Source organism: Phaenicophaeus curvirostris, unplaced genomic scaffold (assembly GCF_032191515.1).
Source record: "Phaenicophaeus curvirostris isolate KB17595 unplaced genomic scaffold, BPBGC_Pcur_1.0 scaffold_160, whole genome shotgun sequence".
In the NCBI taxonomy this organism is placed as follows: domain Eukaryota; kingdom Metazoa; phylum Chordata; class Aves; order Cuculiformes; family Cuculidae; genus Phaenicophaeus; species Phaenicophaeus curvirostris.
The window spans coordinates 102,705-121,516 of record NW_027206780.1 but is presented as its reverse complement, the minus strand read 5'-3'; the positions used below and the strand labels follow the sequence as shown (position 1 = coordinate 121,516).

Genomic DNA, 18,812 nt, shown 5'->3' with positions numbered 1-18,812 from the left:
CAAGGGCGAGTGAGAATGCGCGGGCACGCCGCCATCTTGAGTGTGGGTATGGCGTATTGGTGTCGCCGCCATCTTGCGTGAGGGCACGAGGGGAGAGACGGGTAGGCTCGCCACCATCTTCAGTGAGGGCACGGCGTGTTGTATTCTCCGCAATCTTGAGGGCACGGGGGAGGGAGACTGGCAGGCCCATCTCTATCTTTAGTGAGGCCACGATGTTCCGGTGCCGCCGCCCTCTTGAGAGAGGGCACGGTTACCGCCGCCATCTTGAATGAGGTAAAGGCGTGTCGTCTTTGCCGCCATCTTGAGTGAGGGCAAGGGGGGGGAAAAAAAAATCTCTCCGCCATCTTTAGTGAGGGCACGAAGGTTTCCCCGCCATCTTGAGTGAGGGCATGGCGTCTTGGTGCCGCCGCCATCATGACTGAGGGCATGGCGTGTTGGTGTCGCCGCCATATTTAGTGAGGGCACGGGTGCGGAAGGGGGTGTTCTCGCCGCCATCCTGAGTGAGGGCATGGCGTGTCGGTGTCGCCGCCATCTTGAGTGAGGGTAATGAGAGGTCACGACGCCATCTTGAGTGAGGACACTGGGAAGAAGACGGATGGGACCGCCGCCATCTTGAGTGAGGCAACCGCAAATAGAAGGGAAAATTGACCATAAAAGGGCAAATTGACCATAAAGGAAAAATTGACCGTATAAAGGCCAATATCCATAAAAAGGTAACTTGACCATAAAAGGGCAAATTCACCATAAAAGGGTAAATTCGCCATATAAGACGATAAGGAGCGACACGGAACGACATGGGAACACAGAACAACACAACACGGAGCGACACTCGTGCCCCAACCCCCCCCGCGCACCCTGAGTTATAGAGTTTGATTCCGCAAAACACAGCGAGGGGTTAAAGATCCTCCCCCCCTCCCCGCCCCGTCGGCTTTCAAAGGCCGCGCCTCCCCCCGGCTTCCTCCCCCCGTTGGCTGAGCCGCTCGGAGCGCGGCGGCCAATCAGCGGCGGCAGCGCGGCCGGGGGCGGGATCCCTGCGCTCGGGGAGAACGGGGGGACTCAGTGCTGCCGCGCCGTGGCCGCGGAGCGGTACTGCAGCCGGGGGGATTGGGCGGGCGCACAGGGTCCCTGTCATTGACCGTGTAAGGGCAAACTACTTTAATTGCCATAAAAGAGCAAATTGATCATATAAGGGAAAACTGGGCCAATTGGCATAAAAGGTGACATTAACAGTATAAGGGCAAGTTGAGCGTATAAGGCAAACTGGGAAAATTGCTCTTGAAATGGCAAATTTACCATATAAGACAAACAGGGCAAATTGCCCTAAAAGGACAAATAAATCATAAAAGGGCAAATTGCAATAAAAGGGCAAATTGAAAATAAAAGGGCGAATTGATCATACAAGGGCAAACTTGTCCAATTGCCATAAAAGGATAGATTGACCGTTAAAAAGGAAACTGAGACTATAAGGGCAAACCGGGACAATTGCCGTCACAGGGCAATATGACCATAAAAGGGCCCAAACCAATCATAACGCGGCACAGACAGAGTAGGATCGAGAAGCGACCAGTCAGAGCGCGGAATATACAGCCAATCAGATCACGGCACAGGCAAGGTGGGATCAAGAAAGGACCAATCACAGCGCGGTTCATGCAGCCAATCAGAAGATACCGCTGGCGAAAAGAGATTGAGAAGTGACCAATCAGAGCGCGGAAAGCACAGCCAATCAGAAGACAGCACTAGCAAAGTGGCATCGAGAATTGATCAGTCAGCGCTTGGAACGCTCAGCCAATCAGAACACGGCACAAGCAAAGTGGAATCCAGAAAGAACCAATCAGAGCGCGGAACTCACAGCCCTTCGATGCCCTAAGAAATGAATGGGGTGTGCCAAGTGCTGCCGCGCCGTGGCCGCGGAGTGGTACTGCAGCCGGGGGCGGGGGAACGGGACGGCCCCCAGGGGCGGGGAGCGGAGAGCCGGGCGGGGAGCGGGGCGGTTCGCAGAGCGGCTCGGATCCGCTCGGCTGCTGTCGGCTCCGCGCGGCGCCGTTCGGGACGGCTCGGCTCTGCTCTCCGCTCCGCTGCCCTCCCGCCCGCCGCCGGCTGCGGCCAACGGGGTGCGGGCTGGGGCTGGGAGAGGGACAGCGCCCCCAGGGCCCCCGTGCCCCACCCCGTCCTCCCCGAGCCCCGCGTGTCCCCTGTCCCTGCCCGGGGTGCCCGCGTCCCCTGTGTGCCCTGACAGCCTCGCGTGCCCCGGCTCCGCGTGTTTCTGCAGCGCTCGGCTCGGTGCGGCGGCGCTCGGCTGCCCCTGGGCAGGGCCCCGCACAGAGCGCTCCCATTGGCTGCGCCGCGCGTCACTCAGCGAGCGGCGGCCAATCAGCGCCGGGAGAGCGCCCGGGGGGCGGGCCGAGGCGGAGCGCGGGCGGGTGGTTCGAGCTCCGCACGGGGCCCGGGCGCCGCCCGCCCTCGCTGCCCGCCGGGGCCCGCGGCCGCAGCGGCACCGCTCGGGAGCGGCTCGAACGGGGCCGGGTCGGGTGAGTCAGAGGCGCCCGGAGAGGCGCGGGGGAGCGCTCTGTGGCCGGCGGCGCCGCTCCGGGCTCGCTGTCCGTGAGCCGCGGCCCTCCCGGGGCCGGCTCGGGCTCAGGGGCGGTCGGGGCCTTCGGGGCTGCGTCTGCGCTCGGCGTGCGGCCCCGCGGGGGAGATCCCCGCTCGGGAGGGGGAGGAGGGAGCGGGGGAAGGGAAGGAGGGGAGAGAGGGGGAGAGCAGGGGGGGAGGATGGGGCACAATGGGAGGAGAAGGGGGGAGAGAAGGAGGTGGGGAGGAGGGGAAGGAGCGGAAAGGGAGGTTTGGAAAGCGCTTTTGTGTTGTCGGTCTAGAGAGAGCGGGGGGGGCGTTGTCTTGGGGTGTCGTGCGCGGTGGCGAGAGCTGCGGGGGCAGGGGGGGTTCATTTCAACCACGGTTACTTGGAGTCTTTTGCCCTAACAGCTCGTTCCTTTTGCTTTGATACAGGATTATGGGGAGGAGGGGACTGAGTGCCCGTGGGTTGAAATCAGGGGAGCCCACAAGAAGGCTGATGTTGTGATGGAGTCTGTTACAGACCAGCCAGCTGAGAAGAAGCAGCTGATGAGCTCTTCTATCAACAACTGGGGATAGTCTCAAGATTGCTCCCTCTGGTCCTCGTGGGAGACTTCAACCTTCCAGGTATCTGCTGGAAGTACAATACAGCAGAGAGGAAGCAGTCTAGGAGGTTCCTGGAGTGCGTGGGAGACAGCTTCCTCACACGGCTGGTGAGTGAACTGACAAGGGAAGGTGCCCTCGTGGACCCGCTGTTCATGAACAGAGAAGGCCTGTGGGGAATGTGGTAGGAGGACGCCTGGGACAAAGCGATCACGAGATGATGGGGTTTTCAGTTCTAGGTGAGGTGAAGAGGGAGATTAGCACAACAGTCACATTAAACTTCCAGAGGGCAGACTTTGGACTGTTCAGAAGGCTGGTTGGGAAAGTCCCATGGGAGACAGTCCTTAAGGGCAGGGGAGCCCACGAGGGCTGGGAGCTCTTCAAAAAGGAAATCCAAGCAGCTCAGCAGCAAGCCATCGCCATGCTCCGGAAAAGGAGCCGGCAGGGGAGAAAACCAGCTTGGTTGACTAGGGAGATCTTGAGAGACATCAAAAAGAAGAGGAGGGTCTATGAGCTTTGGAAGAAGGGACAGGTATCTTGGGTGAACTACAGGGAGGAAGTGAGATCGTGCAGAGGGAAAATGAGGGGGGCTAAGGCCCAACTAGAAATCAAATTGGCTAAGTCTGTGAAAGATAACAGAAAATCTTTCTATAAATACATTAACAATAAAAGGAGGACTAGGGAGAGTGTTCAGTTCCTATTGGGTGCAGAAGGGACAACCGTGACAGGGGATGAGGGCAAGGCTGAGGTACTTAGTGCCTTCTTTGCCTCAGTCCTTAATAGTAAGGAAGTAAGTGCCCTCTGTACTCGGCACTGGTGAGACTGCTCCTCGACTCCTGTGTTCAGTTCTGGGCCCCTCACCCCAAGAAGGATGTTGAGGCTCTGGAACGAGTCCAGAGGAGAGCAACAAAGCTGGTGAGGGGGCTGGAGAGCAGGTCTTATGAGGAGCGGCTGAGAGAGCTGGGGGTGTTTAGCCTGGAGAAGAGGAGGCTGAGGGGAGACCTCATTGCTCTCTACAACGATCTGAAAGGAGCTTGTAGAGAGAAGGGTGCTGGCCTATAGAAAAAAATTTTTCACAGCAAGGGTCATTGGGCACTGGCAGAGGCTGCCCAGGGAGGGGGTTGAGTCACCTTCCCTGGAGGGGCTTAATGGGCGGGTGGAGGAGGTGCTGAGGGACGTGGTTTAGTGATCAATGGGAATGGTTGGGCTCGATGGCCCAGTGGGTCCTTTCCAACTTAGTGATTCTATGATCCTTTTTGCTTTGTCAGCAGAGACAATCTGATGGAAGTGTTGGCGATGAGAGAGCCCCTGTGGGATCCCGACCCCTCCTCAGGGAGACGGGGAGAAGTGATGTGGCGGTGCCCTCCAGGCTAGGAGCTTTCGGCTACGTGGCTTTCTCAGGACTCATTCTTCTTTGCTAATCACCGTCGATCGAGTTGACGGCACTAGCTGGAGCGTTCTCCACTTTGGGTTAGTATGTGATGGCATCGCGTTTAGTGGATCGAGACAACAATATTAGGGTGCCAGGGGCTTCGCCAGCTGAACCTGTGCACGCCACACAGCATGAACATGCCACACACATGCCAGGCCCACGCCCCACACATGCAATTCACCCCCCGTGCACATTGTGCTGCCCCCATGCACATGCCAGGCTAGCGCCACAACCACCCCATGCACGTGCTTTGAACATGCAAGTGGCATGCCACACACGCCACAGAGCCCTTGTACACATCGCAACATGTCACACAGGCCACGTGCATGTTATGTGCATGCTGTGTACATGCCATCCTCAGGCAATGCATATGCTAGCAATGCACCATGAAGATGACACAACAGCCACGCACACACCTTGCACACACAAGCAACATACCACACGCATGTATTGCACACGCAGGCAACATGCCACGCATGTTGCTTTTCTTGCTTTTCTTACTTAAGCTCCGATTGTCACCTGTAACTGGACAAATGACTCTGTTAGCATCGTGATGGTATTCCGAGGTGGCATTAAAAATTCCTTAACATATCGTGCACGTCTCTCTTACCTCACAGCCCAAAAAGCCAGTCTGGAGAATGTCCTTGCTGCAGAAAACCTGGCAAAAGTCTCGCAGCACAGCCCCGCTTTTTCAAAGCCTGATATTCTTCCATCTTCCATCCCGTCGTGAGGAGTAACGGTGAGTGAGCTGGCACGGCACGGGGGGAGGAGGAGGATGAACTTTATCTGCTCTCCGCTGGCTAAACGAAAGGGCTGTGGGACCATCTTCATGGCATCGTTGCCGAGCGAGGCCTCGTGTTGTTGCCCTTTAGCGTTCCTTTGCACGTGTGTACGTGTGCGCTTACGCACGAGTTGATGTTGCGTCACGGCTGTCGGGTGAAAGCCCCGGGGAAGGCGATGGCCGAGCAGAATGCGCGCAGGCCGTCCGACGCTGTTCAGAAGGCGGTTGGATCCCTGACGAGCCTGCAGAGGCACCTCAGGGCCCCACAAGGGTGAAACATTCATGTTCATAAGGCGTGGAGACGGATGGTGGTGTAACTAAGCGGGTAGCTTCGCTGTTGGGATCTGCAGCTGGAAGCTGTTGTGGGGTCGTCCCGTGGGTCTGAATTTTTCCAGTGCGGAGGCCGTGTGCTGGGACCGCCGATCTGTTGCTAAGCCAGAGGGACCAGCTCTAGGGGTGGAAAGGTGACGCGGTGTTGGCCGTCCTCGCCACACGAGAGCCGGCAGCACCGGGAGCCTCCTTAGCATGAGGGTGTCTGCAGCTGAAGTGGCTTCTTTTGCCTCTCTCTGCACAGATTGGGCAGATCTCGTCCTTCAAGTGAACGCAGAAGGCTCCGTATGCTCCCACGTCCTGTAGAAAGGGAAGTTTGTGGATTCCCCGACTGCAGTAACCCTTGCTGCTGCCTGTGGATTGTTGCGCCAAAGACACCCTTCATGCAGGGAGGGGGCACATGGGAGATGGAGGATGTGCTTACGTGAAGAGTGTCCTGCGGGCGGTGTGTCTCCTCGGAGCCGTGTGAAAGCCGCTCTCCGCTTTCTCTTCCACTCTAGAGCGGGCCGAGGATGGGCTGCAAGGCCGAGAAAACCAGAGCGAGGCAAGCGGACAGCTAGACTCAAAGTGGGGAGAAACGCTGATGCCTGGTGAACAAAGGAGTTTCCACTGCTGAAAGGGATGAGAACAGACGTCGTGAGCATCCTTCTGTTGGGGGCCGGCAAGGGGACTAGAGCCGCTTCTCTGGGGAGAACTTGCACACGGCTGGAGGGTTCTGTCACGGGAGGTGACTGAAACCCGATTCCCGATCCTGGTTTTGTGAAGGAGAAGAAAGGGCTGTGAGACATGAAGGCAGGGCTCTGCTTCGAGGCAAAGGTGAGTGCCCCATGCACACGCCATACACATTCTAGGCTCACGCTATGCTCCCCCTATGCATACGCCATGCACAAGCCTTGCGTACGCCACTGCGCCCATGCACACGCTGTGCACATGCCAGGCTCATGCCACAACCACCCCATCCACATGACACGCACACGCCTTGCACACACAAGCAACATGTCACACACGCCACACATGCCACGTGCTTGTTATGTTTATGCCTCGTACATGCTCACACGCACCACAGACACGGCAGCGCGCTGCCCTCCCGCTGGCTGCGGCCAATGGGATGCAGGCTGGGACTGGGAGAGGGACAGCGCCCTGTGTCCCTCCTGTCCCCCCGAAACCCTCCTGTCCCTGCCCGGGGTGCCGCATGGGGCCAGGGGGAGGGCGGGGATACACAGCCTTTCCTCTTATGTCTGCTCTCTTTTTTAGTTTCTCTAAGACAGCTTTATTGGACTTGAGTTTTAGCCTCGTGATTACGCGTAAGACGTGGCTGAATGTGACGGGAAGACTGCTGGGAAAATGGCAAGAAGAGGATCGACAAGAAACAGTGGAACACGCCCTTTAGAGTTTGCTGCTTGTCCCGCTGCTGAGAAATGGGAGTGTCCCTGAATTTGCTACTGCATGAGACAGATTGAAGAAGTTTAATAGAAGTTCAGTTCTATCTAAATGGTAGCTGGGACTGTGCTTATGTAAAGCATATTGTGTGTAACTGTAACCAATACGCTTCCACGCACTGTATCTCAGCAGCTAGAACATGGAAGGAATCTTTTAATCTGTACAGTTTTTTAACAATGATAATTGACGTTTGGTGGCTTAATAACATCTATAATTTTATGTCATTTCTATCAAGCCTGGCTGTCATACATTGAACTTTCAGTAAACCACCAACATTTTATACTTAGGAGTAATTTCTTATTACCCATCCTAAGGGGGATGCTATAGTTATGCTGTTAAAAGGGTGGGTCTTATTCAAAACCTCTGAAGGTCCTAGTTGGGTTGGTTAAGTCTGTGCCACACCTGTGGTCAGCAACTAGGTACAGGTGAGGAGTTTGCCCCTTAAAAGGCCTCTTGATTTAGAGCTGGCTCTCCCCTGCAGCTGGAGCATTCAGTGAAGGAAGGGGCTACAGAAGCCTGCCTTTCTTCCTTTCTTTGCTGGGTTTTGAACAGTCGTGTGGTTTTCTTCATGCTGCATTTGAGCCTACAGTCATTGTTTCTTCTGTGAGTTTCAGGTAATGCTTTTGCTTGTGGGTTTGCCTTTTAGTCTTAGAGTAAAATTGGTTTGCAATGTGGCAGCTTCAGAGAAATGTTACCACAAACGTTTGCAGTCAATGTCGTCTTTCTTTGTTCTTGTTTTATTAGTAGAAGTAGGGATTATTTTTTTTAGCTTTTTTTTTTTTAATCTATTGGGGCCCTAAGGATTTAGGCTCAGCCTAAATAAGATTTCCAGTGTAGTTTTAGCGATAGCTGTTACTGTTTTTCCCAGAGGTGGTTTGTTTAATTTGGGGTTTGTGTCGTAAGCAGTTGAAAATTATGTTTGCCTAGAACTTTTTGACGAAATGCCCAAGAAAACTGTTAGCTTGCCTCTTCCTAGCCAAGCTGGTTTTTTTTTTCATATTTTATGTATTTTATTTCAGACTGTAATGCCGAACAAAACTGCTACAATTTTACTATAAATAGAGCTCAGCCCTAACTCGGTCTCTGCTGTTTCTAGAAGTTGTTCCAAAACCATCACGTGGCTTGGCACAGTTAAATACAATTGGCAGTCTCTGCTCCGTAAAGGTACTTAATGGAGCCACTGTGCAGGGTGAGCTGGTTTTCACATTGGGATGCAGTGAGGTTTATGTGAGTTAGCGCAGAGGGCACTGCCAGCCCTGTCCACGTCGTGTCTCTCTCAGCTGGAGTTGCTGTGTGTTGCTTGGAAAACGCCCTCGGTTTGGTTCTGGCTTCTGCAGTACATCCTCACATAGAATTTCACACAGGGAGTAACCGAAACAATTGTATAACTGGAGGGAATGGATAATGAATCAAACTCTATAACTCCGTTAAGGGTTATAAAGCAGGTATGTGTTTATTCGCCGGCGGGTGCGAGGGGCTAATCCTCCTAACTCACACACCGTATGGTCTGACAAGCAGATACTTGCACAGGCGCAGTGTCGTGGTGTGGGGCTCAGGGCTGAAGTCGCCTCCATCTTCCTCGTGAATCGTCCGTGAGCCCAGTCTGTGCGCAGGCGCCTTCTCGTCCAGGTCAAGCTCCGAGTCCGCAGAGCAGGAGGCAGTCGGCTTCCCCTTATCAGTGACTGAGCTCCTCCCTTATCACCATCCAGGGTCTTGGAGGCCTTTGCTGGCAGACAGTGCCTATTTCAGTGAGCGAAGCCCTCTAAGTTTTTCGAGCTTTTCCCCTGTCTCATATGCCCGCACATCACACACACCTGCTTCCTAACCCTTAACAGAGTGAGAGAGGGTGATTCCCCAAAACAATAGAAGGGCGAACTGACCCTCGAAGGGCAAATCGACCATATAAGGCAAACCGGGAAAACGCCTTAAAAGGGCAAACTGGGCAAATTACCGAAAACTCCTGAGTGAAGACACGGTGAGAGACTCGGGGCGGGCCCGCCGCCATCTTGAGTGAGGGCAGGGCGTGTCGGTTCCCCCACCATCTTGAGTGAGGGCACGAGGGGACTGCCGCCATCTTGAGTAAGGGCACGAGCCAGTGAGAATGCGCGGGCTCGCCGCCATCTTGTGTGTGGGTATGGCGTATTGGTGTCGCCGCCATCTTGAGTGAGGGCACGGGGAAAGAGACTGGTGGGCTCGCCTTTATCTTCAGTGAGGGCACGGCGTGTTGTATTCTCCGCAATCTTGAGGGCACGGGAGAGGGAGACTGGCAGGCCCACCGCTATCTTTAGTGAGGCCACGACGTTCCGGTGCCGCCGCCCTCTTGAGAGAGGGCACGGTTCCCGCCGCCATCTTGAATGAGGGAAAGGCGTATCGGTTTCGCCGCCATCTTTAGTGAGGGCACGGGTTCTCGCCGCCATCTTGAGTGAGCCATGGTATGTCGGTGTCGGCGCCTTCTTGAATGAGGGCACGGCGTGTCGGTATCGCCGCCATATTGAGTGAGGGCGCGGGGAGGGAGACGGGTAGGCCCGCCGAAATCTTGAGTGAGGCCATGGCGTGTCGGTTTCGCCGCCATCTTTACTGAGGGCACGGGGGGCGGAAGGGTGGGGGTCCTCGCCGCCATCCTGAGTGAGGGCATGGCGTGTCGGTGTCGCCGCCATCTTGAGTGAGGGCACGACGAGGGAAACGGGAGGTCACGACGCCATCTTGATTGAGGACACTGGGAGGAAGGCGGATGGGCCCGCCGCCATCTTGAGTGAGGCAACTGCCAATTGACCAGAACAGGGCAAAGCGACCATAGAAGGGAAAATTGACCGTATAAAGGCAAACGGGGCCAATATCCATAAAAAGGCAACTTGACTATAAAAGAGCAAATTCGCCACAAAAGGGCAAATTTGCCATATAAGGCGGTAAGGAGCGACACGGAACAACACAACACGGAACGACACTCATGCCCCAAACCCCCCGGGCACCCTGAGTTATAGAGTTTTATTCCGGAAAACGCAGCGAGGGGTTAAAGAACCTCTCCCCCTCCACGCCCTGGCGGCTTCCTCCCCCCGGCTTCCTCCCCCCGTTGGCTGAGCCGCTCGTCACTCGGAGCGCGGCGGCCAATCAGCGGCGGCAGCGCGGCCGGGGGCGGGATCCCTGCGCTCGGGGAGAACGGGGGGACTCAGTGCTGCCGCGCCGTGGCCGCGGAGCGGTACTGCAGCCGGGGGCGGGGGAACGGGACGGCCCCCAGGGGCGGGCGGGGCGGGGAGCGGAGAGCCGGGCGGGGAGCGGGGCGGTTCGCAGAGCGCCTCGGATCCGCGCGGCTGCTGTCGGCTCCGCGCGGCGCCGTTCGGGACGGCTCGGCTCTGCTCTTCGCTGCCCTTCCGCCCGCCGCCGGCTGCGGCCAACGGGGTGCGGGCTGGGAGAGGGACAGCGCCCCCAGGGCCCCCGTGTCCCCCCCAGGTCGGGAGCGGCTCGAACGGGGCCGGGTCGGGTGAGTCAGAGGCGCCCGGAGAGGCGCGGGGGAGCGCTCTGTGGCCGGCGGCGCCGCTCCGGGCTCGCTGTCCGTGAGCCGCGGCCCTCCCGGGGCCGGCTCGGGCTCAGGGGCGGTCGGGGCCTTCGGGGCTGCGTCTGCGCTCGGCGTGCGGCCCCGCGGGGGAGATCCCCGCTCGGGAGGGGGAGGAGGGAGCGGGGGAAGGGAAGGAGGGGAGAGAGGGGGAAAGCAGGGGGTGAGGATGGGGCACAATGGGAGGAGAAGGGGGGAAAGAAGGAGGTGGGGAGGAGGGGAAGGAGCGGAAAGGGAGGTTTGGAAAGCGCTTTTGTGTTGTCGGTCTAGAGAGAGCGGGGGGGGGTCGTTGTTTTGGGGTGTCGTGCGCGGTGGTGAGAGCTGCAGGGGCAGGGGGGGTTCATTTCATGCACGGTTACTTGGAGTATTTTGCTGTAACAGCTCCTTCCTATTGCTCTGTCAGCAGAAAGAGTCTGACGACTGATGATGAGAGAGCCCCTGCGGGATCCCGACCCCTCCCCAGGGCGAGGGGGGAAGCGACGTGGCGGTGCCCTCCAGGCCAGCAGCGTTCAGGCACGTGGCTTTCTTGGGACTCACTCCTCTTTGCTAATCACTGTCGATCGAGTTGACAGTGCAAGCCAGAGTGTTCTCCACTTTGGGTTAGCAAGCGCTGGCATCGTGTTTGTGAATGCCGGATTGAGGTGACAATACCAGGGTGCCGTGGGCTTTTCCAGCCGACCCTGTGCACACCACGCACAAGCCATTGCCCCCACGCACACGCCGTGCACGTGCCAGGCTAGCGCCACAACCACCCCACGCACACTCCACGCGCGTGCTTTGAACATGCAAGCAACACGTCACACAAAACACACGTGTTTTGTGCGTGAAGTGTACGTGCCATCCCCAGGCAGTGCATACGCTAGCACACACCATGAAGATGAAACATCAGCCACGCACACGCCCTGCACACACAAGCAACATGCCACGCATGCCATGCACGTGTTATGTACATGCCACACACACACCGTGCACACACCAGACACACTGCAAGCACGCCGCACGCGTGCCAAGAGGGGAAAGAGGAGAAGGGGAGCTTTGGAAAGCGCTTTTATGTTGTCAGTGTAGAGAGAGCCAGGAGGGAGGTCGCTTCTTTGATTCCCTTCTGTAACCAAGCTTCTTTGCATTTAAAACTCTTCTGTGTCACAGAGTTTTGCAACGGTGCAACATCCGTTACGCTTGCTGCAGATCCTCTCGGTTCAGACATTTCTCTGTTTCCATTCACACTGAATACCTGTTTAGCCTTCTTGTCTGTTTTGAAGCTTAACGTCTTTTTAGACTTCTTTTTAGTATTTGTGTTAAAATACGTCTGGTAACAGCGGCATGTAAGGGGAGTTGTCGCATTCTTAATGGTAACTGTAGAGTTAAGGTACCTCGAGTGTCTTGGGGAAATGCAGACGCACCTCTTAGATGTCCCTCGTCCTTGCAGAGCACTATGGAGCCTTCCCATCTCTCTTGTACGCTCACGGCGGAAGAAGAGGAGGGCGCCCATGGTGAAACAGAAGCGATTGCCATTCAGGTGAGAGGAGAAACATCCAGTCAGCACAGGTTCATGAAAGGCAGGTCTCGCCAAACTAATCTGATCGCCTTCTATGACGAAGTGACTTGCTTACTGGATGAGGGAAAGGCTGTGGATGTGGTCTTCCTGGACTTCAGTAAAGCCTTTGACATGGTTTCTCACAGCATTCTGCTTGAGAAACTGTCACGTCTGGCTTGGACAGGTGCGCACTCTCCTGGGTGGAAAACTGGTTGGCTGGAGGGCCCAGAGAGTGGTGGGAAATGGTGTGAAATCCAGCTGGAGGCCAGTGACAAGTGGGGTTCCCCAGGGCTCAGTTCTGGGTCCAGCTCTGTTCAGTGTCTTTATCAATGACCTGGATGAAGGCATTGAGTTCACCCTTAGCAACTTTTGAGGATGATGCTAATCTGGGTGGAAGTGTGGATCTGCTGGGAGGTAGGGAGGCTCCAAAGGGATCTGAACAGGCTGGACCGCTGGGCAGAGTCCAATGGCGTGAGGTTTAACAAGGCCAAATGCCAGGTCTTGCACTTGGGGCGCAACAACCCTATGCAGTGCTACAGACTAGGAGAAGTCTGTCTAGAAAGCTGCCTGGAGGAGAGGGACCTGGGGGTGTTGGTTGACAGCGACTGAACCTGAGCCAGCAGTGGCCCAGGTGGCCAAGAAGGCCAATGGCACCTTGGCTTGGATCAGAAACGGCGTGTCCAGCAGGTCTAGGGAGGTTATTCTCCGTCTGTGCTCGGCCCAGGTGAGACCTCACCTTGAATCCTGTGTTCAGTTTTGGGCCCCTCGTCACAAGAAGGATGTTGAGGCTCTAGAGCGAGTTTTTTTTTTTACGGAAAGGGTCTGTACGGAACAGGCTGCCCAGGGAGGTGGTTGAGTTGTCTTCCCTGAAGGTGTTTAAAGGACGGGTGGGTGAGGTGCTGAGAGGTATGGACTTAATGATCCTGGGGTCTTTTACAACCTAATGATTCTGTGATTCTGTGATTCTGTCTCTTTCCTGACAGCCCAAAAAGCCAGTCCGGAGAATGCCCTTGTTGCAGAAAACCTGGCAAAAGTCTCGCAGAACAGCCCTGCTTTTTCAAAGCCCGGTATTCTTCTGTCCCGTCGTGAGGAGTAACGGTGATTTTCTCGTGCTTATTGCTGCCCCCTCAGCGTCTGTCCTCTTCTCTAAGTGTGGCTGAACCGGTGCCTCAGGAGGTTGCCAGGTGGGAAAGAGCGGCTGCTAAAATATTTTTCCTGTTAGCTCAAGGGCTAAGGTATCCCATGGCGCTGAGCTCGGGGCGATGAGATGGAAGCGCGGCCTTTCAGAGGCTGCTGTACCTGGGTCAACTGCAGTACGCCTGCCTCCTTTGAGGAGAGCCTCTGTTTGGAAAACTCGGTCGCTTGTCCTCCGTCCGGCTGCATCGGAGTGGCAGGAAGAGCTAGAGGAGCGTGGTGGGCTCGGGCCCGTCTGGCACAGCTCAGAGGATACCGGGTGCTGGGATGTCGTGTGTGGTGGCAAGAGCTGCAGGGGTAGGAGGTGGTTCGTTTCAAGCACGCTTACTTGGAGTACTTTGCTGTAACAGCTCCTTCCTTTTGCTCTGTCAGCAGAGAGAACCTGGCAGAAGTGTTGGCGATGAGAGAGCCCCTGCGGGATCCCGACCCCTCCCCAGGGAGAGGGGGGAAGCGACATGGCGGTGCCCTCCAGGCCAGCAGCGTTTAGGTACGTGGCTTTCTCGGGACTCACTCCTCTTTGCTAATCACTGTCGATCGAGTTGACAGCGCGAGCTGGAGTGTTCTCTACATCGAGTTAGCGTGTGACGGCATCACATTTGAGTCTGTGCCAGATCGAGACGACAGTACTAGGGTGCGATGTGCTTCGCCAGGCGAACCTGTGCGAAGGGAAGCGTTGCTTTCAACGTGAGGAACAAAATTGTTCCTTGTGCCGGCAACAAAAAGGGAGCTGTGAAGTAACCCCAAGAGGGATTATGCAAGAGCATACTAAAGTAGCCAGTGTCGCTGTTGAGCTGCCTTCAGACTGTCTTTTCCACTTTCCCTGTTGCAAACTGACTCCTCGTTAACTTTACAGCTGCTCTGAAAAGAGGCTCCCAAAGCCAGCCCCGCAAACGACAGAGGCAGCTCTGCCGAGCTGGCTGGGTTTCCAAGCTCTACAAGCGTGGTTGTGGAAGCGGAATGATCTCTGTAAAATCCACAACCTCGAAGCGTGCCTCGCGTCTTCCTGGTGGCTCGCTCCAGTGCCCGAGGCAGCGAGTGCACTTACAGACAGGTGCCTCCTGCCTTCTTCGCACCGATGATCCCCCCCAGTCCCACTCCCCTGCTGCCAGTTTCACCCTCGTCAAAACTGCAAGCGTTTGCTTCCTTTTGGCTTTGATTGCTGTTTTCACAGGTTCATGTGGCAAACCCGGTGTGCGAATAAATACCGCAGCGTAGGAGTGAAGCCAGCGACCGGCCACTGACCGTGCCGAAGTCTCTCGACGTCTCAGGTAGTTGCTGGCGTGGATGGGCTTGCATGTGATCATAGGAGGGAGATCTCATTGCTCTCCGCTCTCTTGACAGGCGGAGAGGAGTGGGAGCGGTTGCTTTTGTGTGGCTGCTCAGCCTCAAACCTACACTCGGTTCTGTTCTTGTTATGCTTGATGTGCGGGTGGGGGTGAGCTGCGTCTGAGGCACGGCACGCGGGCAGTGCCATGTGGTCTCCGTGGCCTCGCTTCGCATCCAGGCATCTTGTCCTCTGGAGGCCAAACCAGGCTTTGTTCCTTCCTACAACTGTCGCGTGCCTGAACTAAACCAAAATGCCTCATCCGATCGCTGCCCGTCTCTGCCGGGCTGAGTCCCTTTCCTGCAGAGGCTTTGGTGACAGGCGCTTGCTGAACGGGCGCCGACGCGTGTGTCTGGAAGAGCTGCCTCGCCGTCGCACCTCTCGCCTCCGCGCGCGTGTTTCTCAGGCCTGTAGTCTGGGCCAAGCTCGAGTTGCGTGCAGTGACGTGGTTCCTGCCAGCTGGCGCGTTGCGGGTCTGACCCCGGCAAGAGAAGAGGCGTGCCGGGGGGAGCCTTCTGTGCCTCAGGAGGAGGATAAATAGCAGGGTGCCCGGGCTGCTTTTCTATGCTGGGCTGTCACGCGGGCGTGATTTAGAACGTCTTAGTGTAACGAGTTTACACGGGGTAAGGCTCGGTTTGGTTTTGTTTCTCTTTTTGACCAAGTTCATCTAACAGAATAACTGTTAAAACGAATCACGTTCTCTATGGACTTCTCTGAAACTTGGTCCGGTGACACTGCTTTCCGTCTGGCGAGTCCTCCTGTTCCTTGCGGTTTCCTTTCGGGGGTATGAGTGAAACCCTTGGCCGTTCTTTTGAAGGAGATTCTCTTCTCGGCTTGCTTTGGGGGGGCTGTAGAGCAGGGGCTGCGGGAGTTGGAAGGTCAGAGAAGGAAACATGGGTGAAGGAGGAAAGCGTTTTTGTCCTGGGGCCGAGGGCCGCCTCATCTCATCACCCTGCTAACGATCCTTTCTGTGCATTCCCTCCTGCAGGTCTCTCTCCTCTGTGCGGCGTAGGAAGTGGATTCCTCTCCTCCTGCGCACGCCCAGGTGGAAGACGCGGCCTCGTCCAGACCCTCTGTCCCGGTCGCGCTGCCGCCACCTTTGCTGCGTGACTGGGAAGAGCGTGTCTGTCTCCAAGGATCCTTTGGCCTCTTCTGCCCAGGTGTGGGGAAGCCAGAGGAACCCCGTGTAAACCAGTGTTGTCCACATTAAAGCTTTTGATCGGTCGCCGACTGCCGTACGCGTTTTGCTTATTCAGTGTTGGAAATGAAGAAAGAAGGTGGTGGAGGCCGTTCGGGGCGCGTGGCGATGGCGCCGCGAGCCACAGTCCGGCACGGGGAGCGCTGTGCTGCGCAGGCTCCGAGTTGGCAGCCGGCTGCACGCTGTACGGGCGGCCGATGGGCTCGGACGGGCTCGCTGGCGGCCGGAGGCACGTGCCGGATCGCGATGGCGTGCGGATGTTCGGCAGGAAAGTGTTCTGACTGTCGATGCGTCTGCCGCTTCCAAAGTCCCCTCGTGTCGGACTGGAATTCCGCGTCCTTTCCCGCAGCGGGTCAGTTGTTCCTTTCCAGCCTGCCCGTATGGCACAGCCGCAGGGCCTCCCGTCGGAACGGCGTCCGTCGTCCGGAGACGGCGTGCGGGAGCGGGGAAAGCCGCGGCCTTTCCCCTGGAGGCGCCACCTCTCCCTTTCAGCCGCCGCTCGGAGGTTTCCCGGCCGCAGAGGGCTCGGAGAGCGGCCCCTCGGCGGGGAGAGCGGAGCCCGTGGCCTCCGCGGTGCCCGTGAGCGCAGCCCTGCTCGCCGCGGGACCGGAGCGAAGGGGCGGCCCGGGGGAAGGCAGGCGCGGTCTGCGCTGCTGCGGAGCCCGGCAGCGGGGGAGGGTGTGCGGGCAGCGCCGCGGGAGCTGCTGCTCCGGGCGGTTCGGCGCCTGTCGGGATCGAACCCGCGACGGGAGAAAACGGTGAAAACGGGAACGACGGCAAAAAGAGCTTCGGCCGGCTCGGTGCTGCCGCGTCGTGGCCGCGGGGCGGTACTGCAGCCCCGGGACGTGTGGCGACTCAGTGCTGCCGTGCCGTGGCCGCGGGCGGTACTGCAGCCCCGGGCGGGGGGGGCGCACAGGGGCCCGATCATTGACCATATAAGGGCAAACCGGGCCAAGTGCCATAAAAACGAAAATTGCCATAAAGGGGCAAATTGAGTATATGAGGGCGAACTTGGCCAACTGCCATAAAAGAGCAAAGTGACCATATACGGGCAAATTGCCGTAAGAGAGAAAAGTGGCCCTGTAAGGGAAAACTGGGCCAATTGCCATAAAAGGTCAAATTAACAATATAAGGGCAAATTGAGGACATAAGGCAAACTGGGCCAATTACCATAAAAGGGCAAATTGAGCATATAAGTGCAAACTGGCCAAATTGACAATAAGAGGGCAAATCGTCCATCAAACGGGCACAGGACACGGCACGGGCAAAGCGGGATCCAGAGGCGACCAATCAGAGTGCGGAGTCCCCAGCCAATCGGAACACAAAGCTGGCAAAGTGGGATTGAGAATCGACCAATCAGAGCCGGAGGAACAGCCAATCAGAAGGCAGCGCTGACAAGGTGGGATCGAGAAGCGACCAATCAGAGCGCGGAACGCACAGCCCTTCGATGCCCAAGGTAATGAATGGGGGGTGCCAAGTGCTGCCGCGCCGTGGCCGCGGAGCGGTACTGCAGCCCGGGGCTGAGGGGGACGCGACGGCCCACAGGGGCGGGGCGGGGAGCAGGGCGGGGCGCGGGGAGGGGAGCGGTGCAGAACGGAGAGGGACAACGTCCCGCATCCCCCTCTGAAGCCCCCCCCGCCCCTGTCCGCGGTGCACGAGTCCCCTCGGCTCGGCCCCGCGCGGCTCGCTCAGGCTGCGTTGGGTTCCGCTCGGTGCCGGCAGGCTGCCGTTGAAACGGGCCCCGCGGGGACAGCGGGCGCCATGCTAAACGGAACGCAGTAGCTCCATGAGGTGCGCCGCCATGTTCTACGGCACGCATGCGCAGTGACTGCTAATGGGCGCCGCCATGTTGGACTGCACGCATGCGCATTGACTGCACATGGGCGCCGCCATGTTGGACTGCACGCATGCGCATTGACTGCACATGGGCGCCGCCATGTTGGACTGCACGCATGCGCGGTGATTGCAGATGGGCGCCGCCATGTTGGACTGCACGCATGCGCAGTGACTGCTTATGGGCGCCGCCATGTTGGACTGCACGCATGCGCGGTGATTGCAGATGGGCGCCGCCATGTTGGACTGCACGCATGCGCAGTGACTGCCTGTGGGCGCCGCCATGTTGGACTGCACGCATGCGCGGTGATTGCAGATGGGCGGCGCCATGTTGGACTGCACGCATGCGCAGTGACTGCCTGTGGGCGCCGCCATGTTGGACTGCACGCATGCGCATTGTCTCCTTACGGGCGCCGCCATGTTGGACTGCACGCATGCGCATTGACTGCACATGGGCGCCGCCATGTTGGACTGCACGCATGCGCGGTGATTGCAGATGGGCGCCGCCATGTTGGACTGCACGCATGCGCAGTGACTGCTTATGGGCGCCGCCATGTTGGACTGCACGCATGCGCGGTGATTGCAGATGGGCGCCGCCATGTTGGACTGCACGCATGCGCGGTGATTGCAGATGGGCGGCGCCATGTTGGACTGCACGCATGCGCATTGTCTCCTTACGGGCGCCGCCATGTTGGACTGCACGCATGCGCATTGACTCCCTATGGGCGCCGCCATGTTGTACGGCACGCATGCGCATTGTCTCCTTATGGGCGCCGCCATGTTGGACTGCACGCAGGCGCATTGTCTCCTTACGGGCGCCGCCATGTTTGACTGCACGCATGCGCAGTGGATCCTCCGCTCAGCCACCGCCAGCCAATCAACGCCCGTAGAGCGGCTGTAGGGCGGGCCCTGCAGCGAGCGCTCCCATTGGCCGGAATCCCTGCGCTCGGGATGAATGGGGCGGGGACTCAGTGCTGCCGCGTCGTGGCCGCGGAGCGGTACTGCAGCCCGGGGCGGGGGAACGG

General features: G+C 57.8%; 1 protein-coding gene and 1 long non-coding RNA gene across 3 annotated transcripts; one reads left to right on the top strand and one right to left on the bottom strand.

Annotated features, from left to right (window-relative positions):
* Nucleotides 1–2,441: 2,441 nt before the first annotated feature.
* On the top strand, nt 2,442–7,968 carry LOC138734711 (uncharacterized). 2 transcript variants are annotated; one of them, XR_011339617.1, is made up of 6 exons: nt 2,442–2,528; nt 3,004–3,281; nt 4,440–4,641; nt 5,221–5,342; nt 5,959–6,530; nt 6,969–7,968. It is a non-coding gene; the product is annotated as an uncharacterized lncRNA (long non-coding RNA). The 2 variants fall into 2 exon arrangements; XR_011339616.1 differs by lacking the exon at nt 2,442–2,528 and having other exon boundaries at nt 2,943–3,281.
* A 9,792-nt stretch (nt 7,969–17,760) lies between these two features.
* Nucleotides 17,761–18,612, bottom strand: LOC138734717 (keratin-associated protein 10-3-like). Its single transcript, XM_069882509.1, has one exon. The coding sequence runs from the start codon at nt 18,610–18,612 to the stop codon at nt 17,761–17,763; it is 852 nt and encodes a 283-aa protein (XP_069738610.1).
* Nucleotides 18,613–18,812: the final 200 nt, after the last annotated feature.

What these genes read in the sequence shown, in the direction of transcription:
- LOC138734717 (XM_069882509.1), bottom strand. Translation starts at nt 18,612, where the DNA reads ATGGCGGCGCCCGTAAGGAGACAATGCGCCTGCGTGCAGTCCAACATG.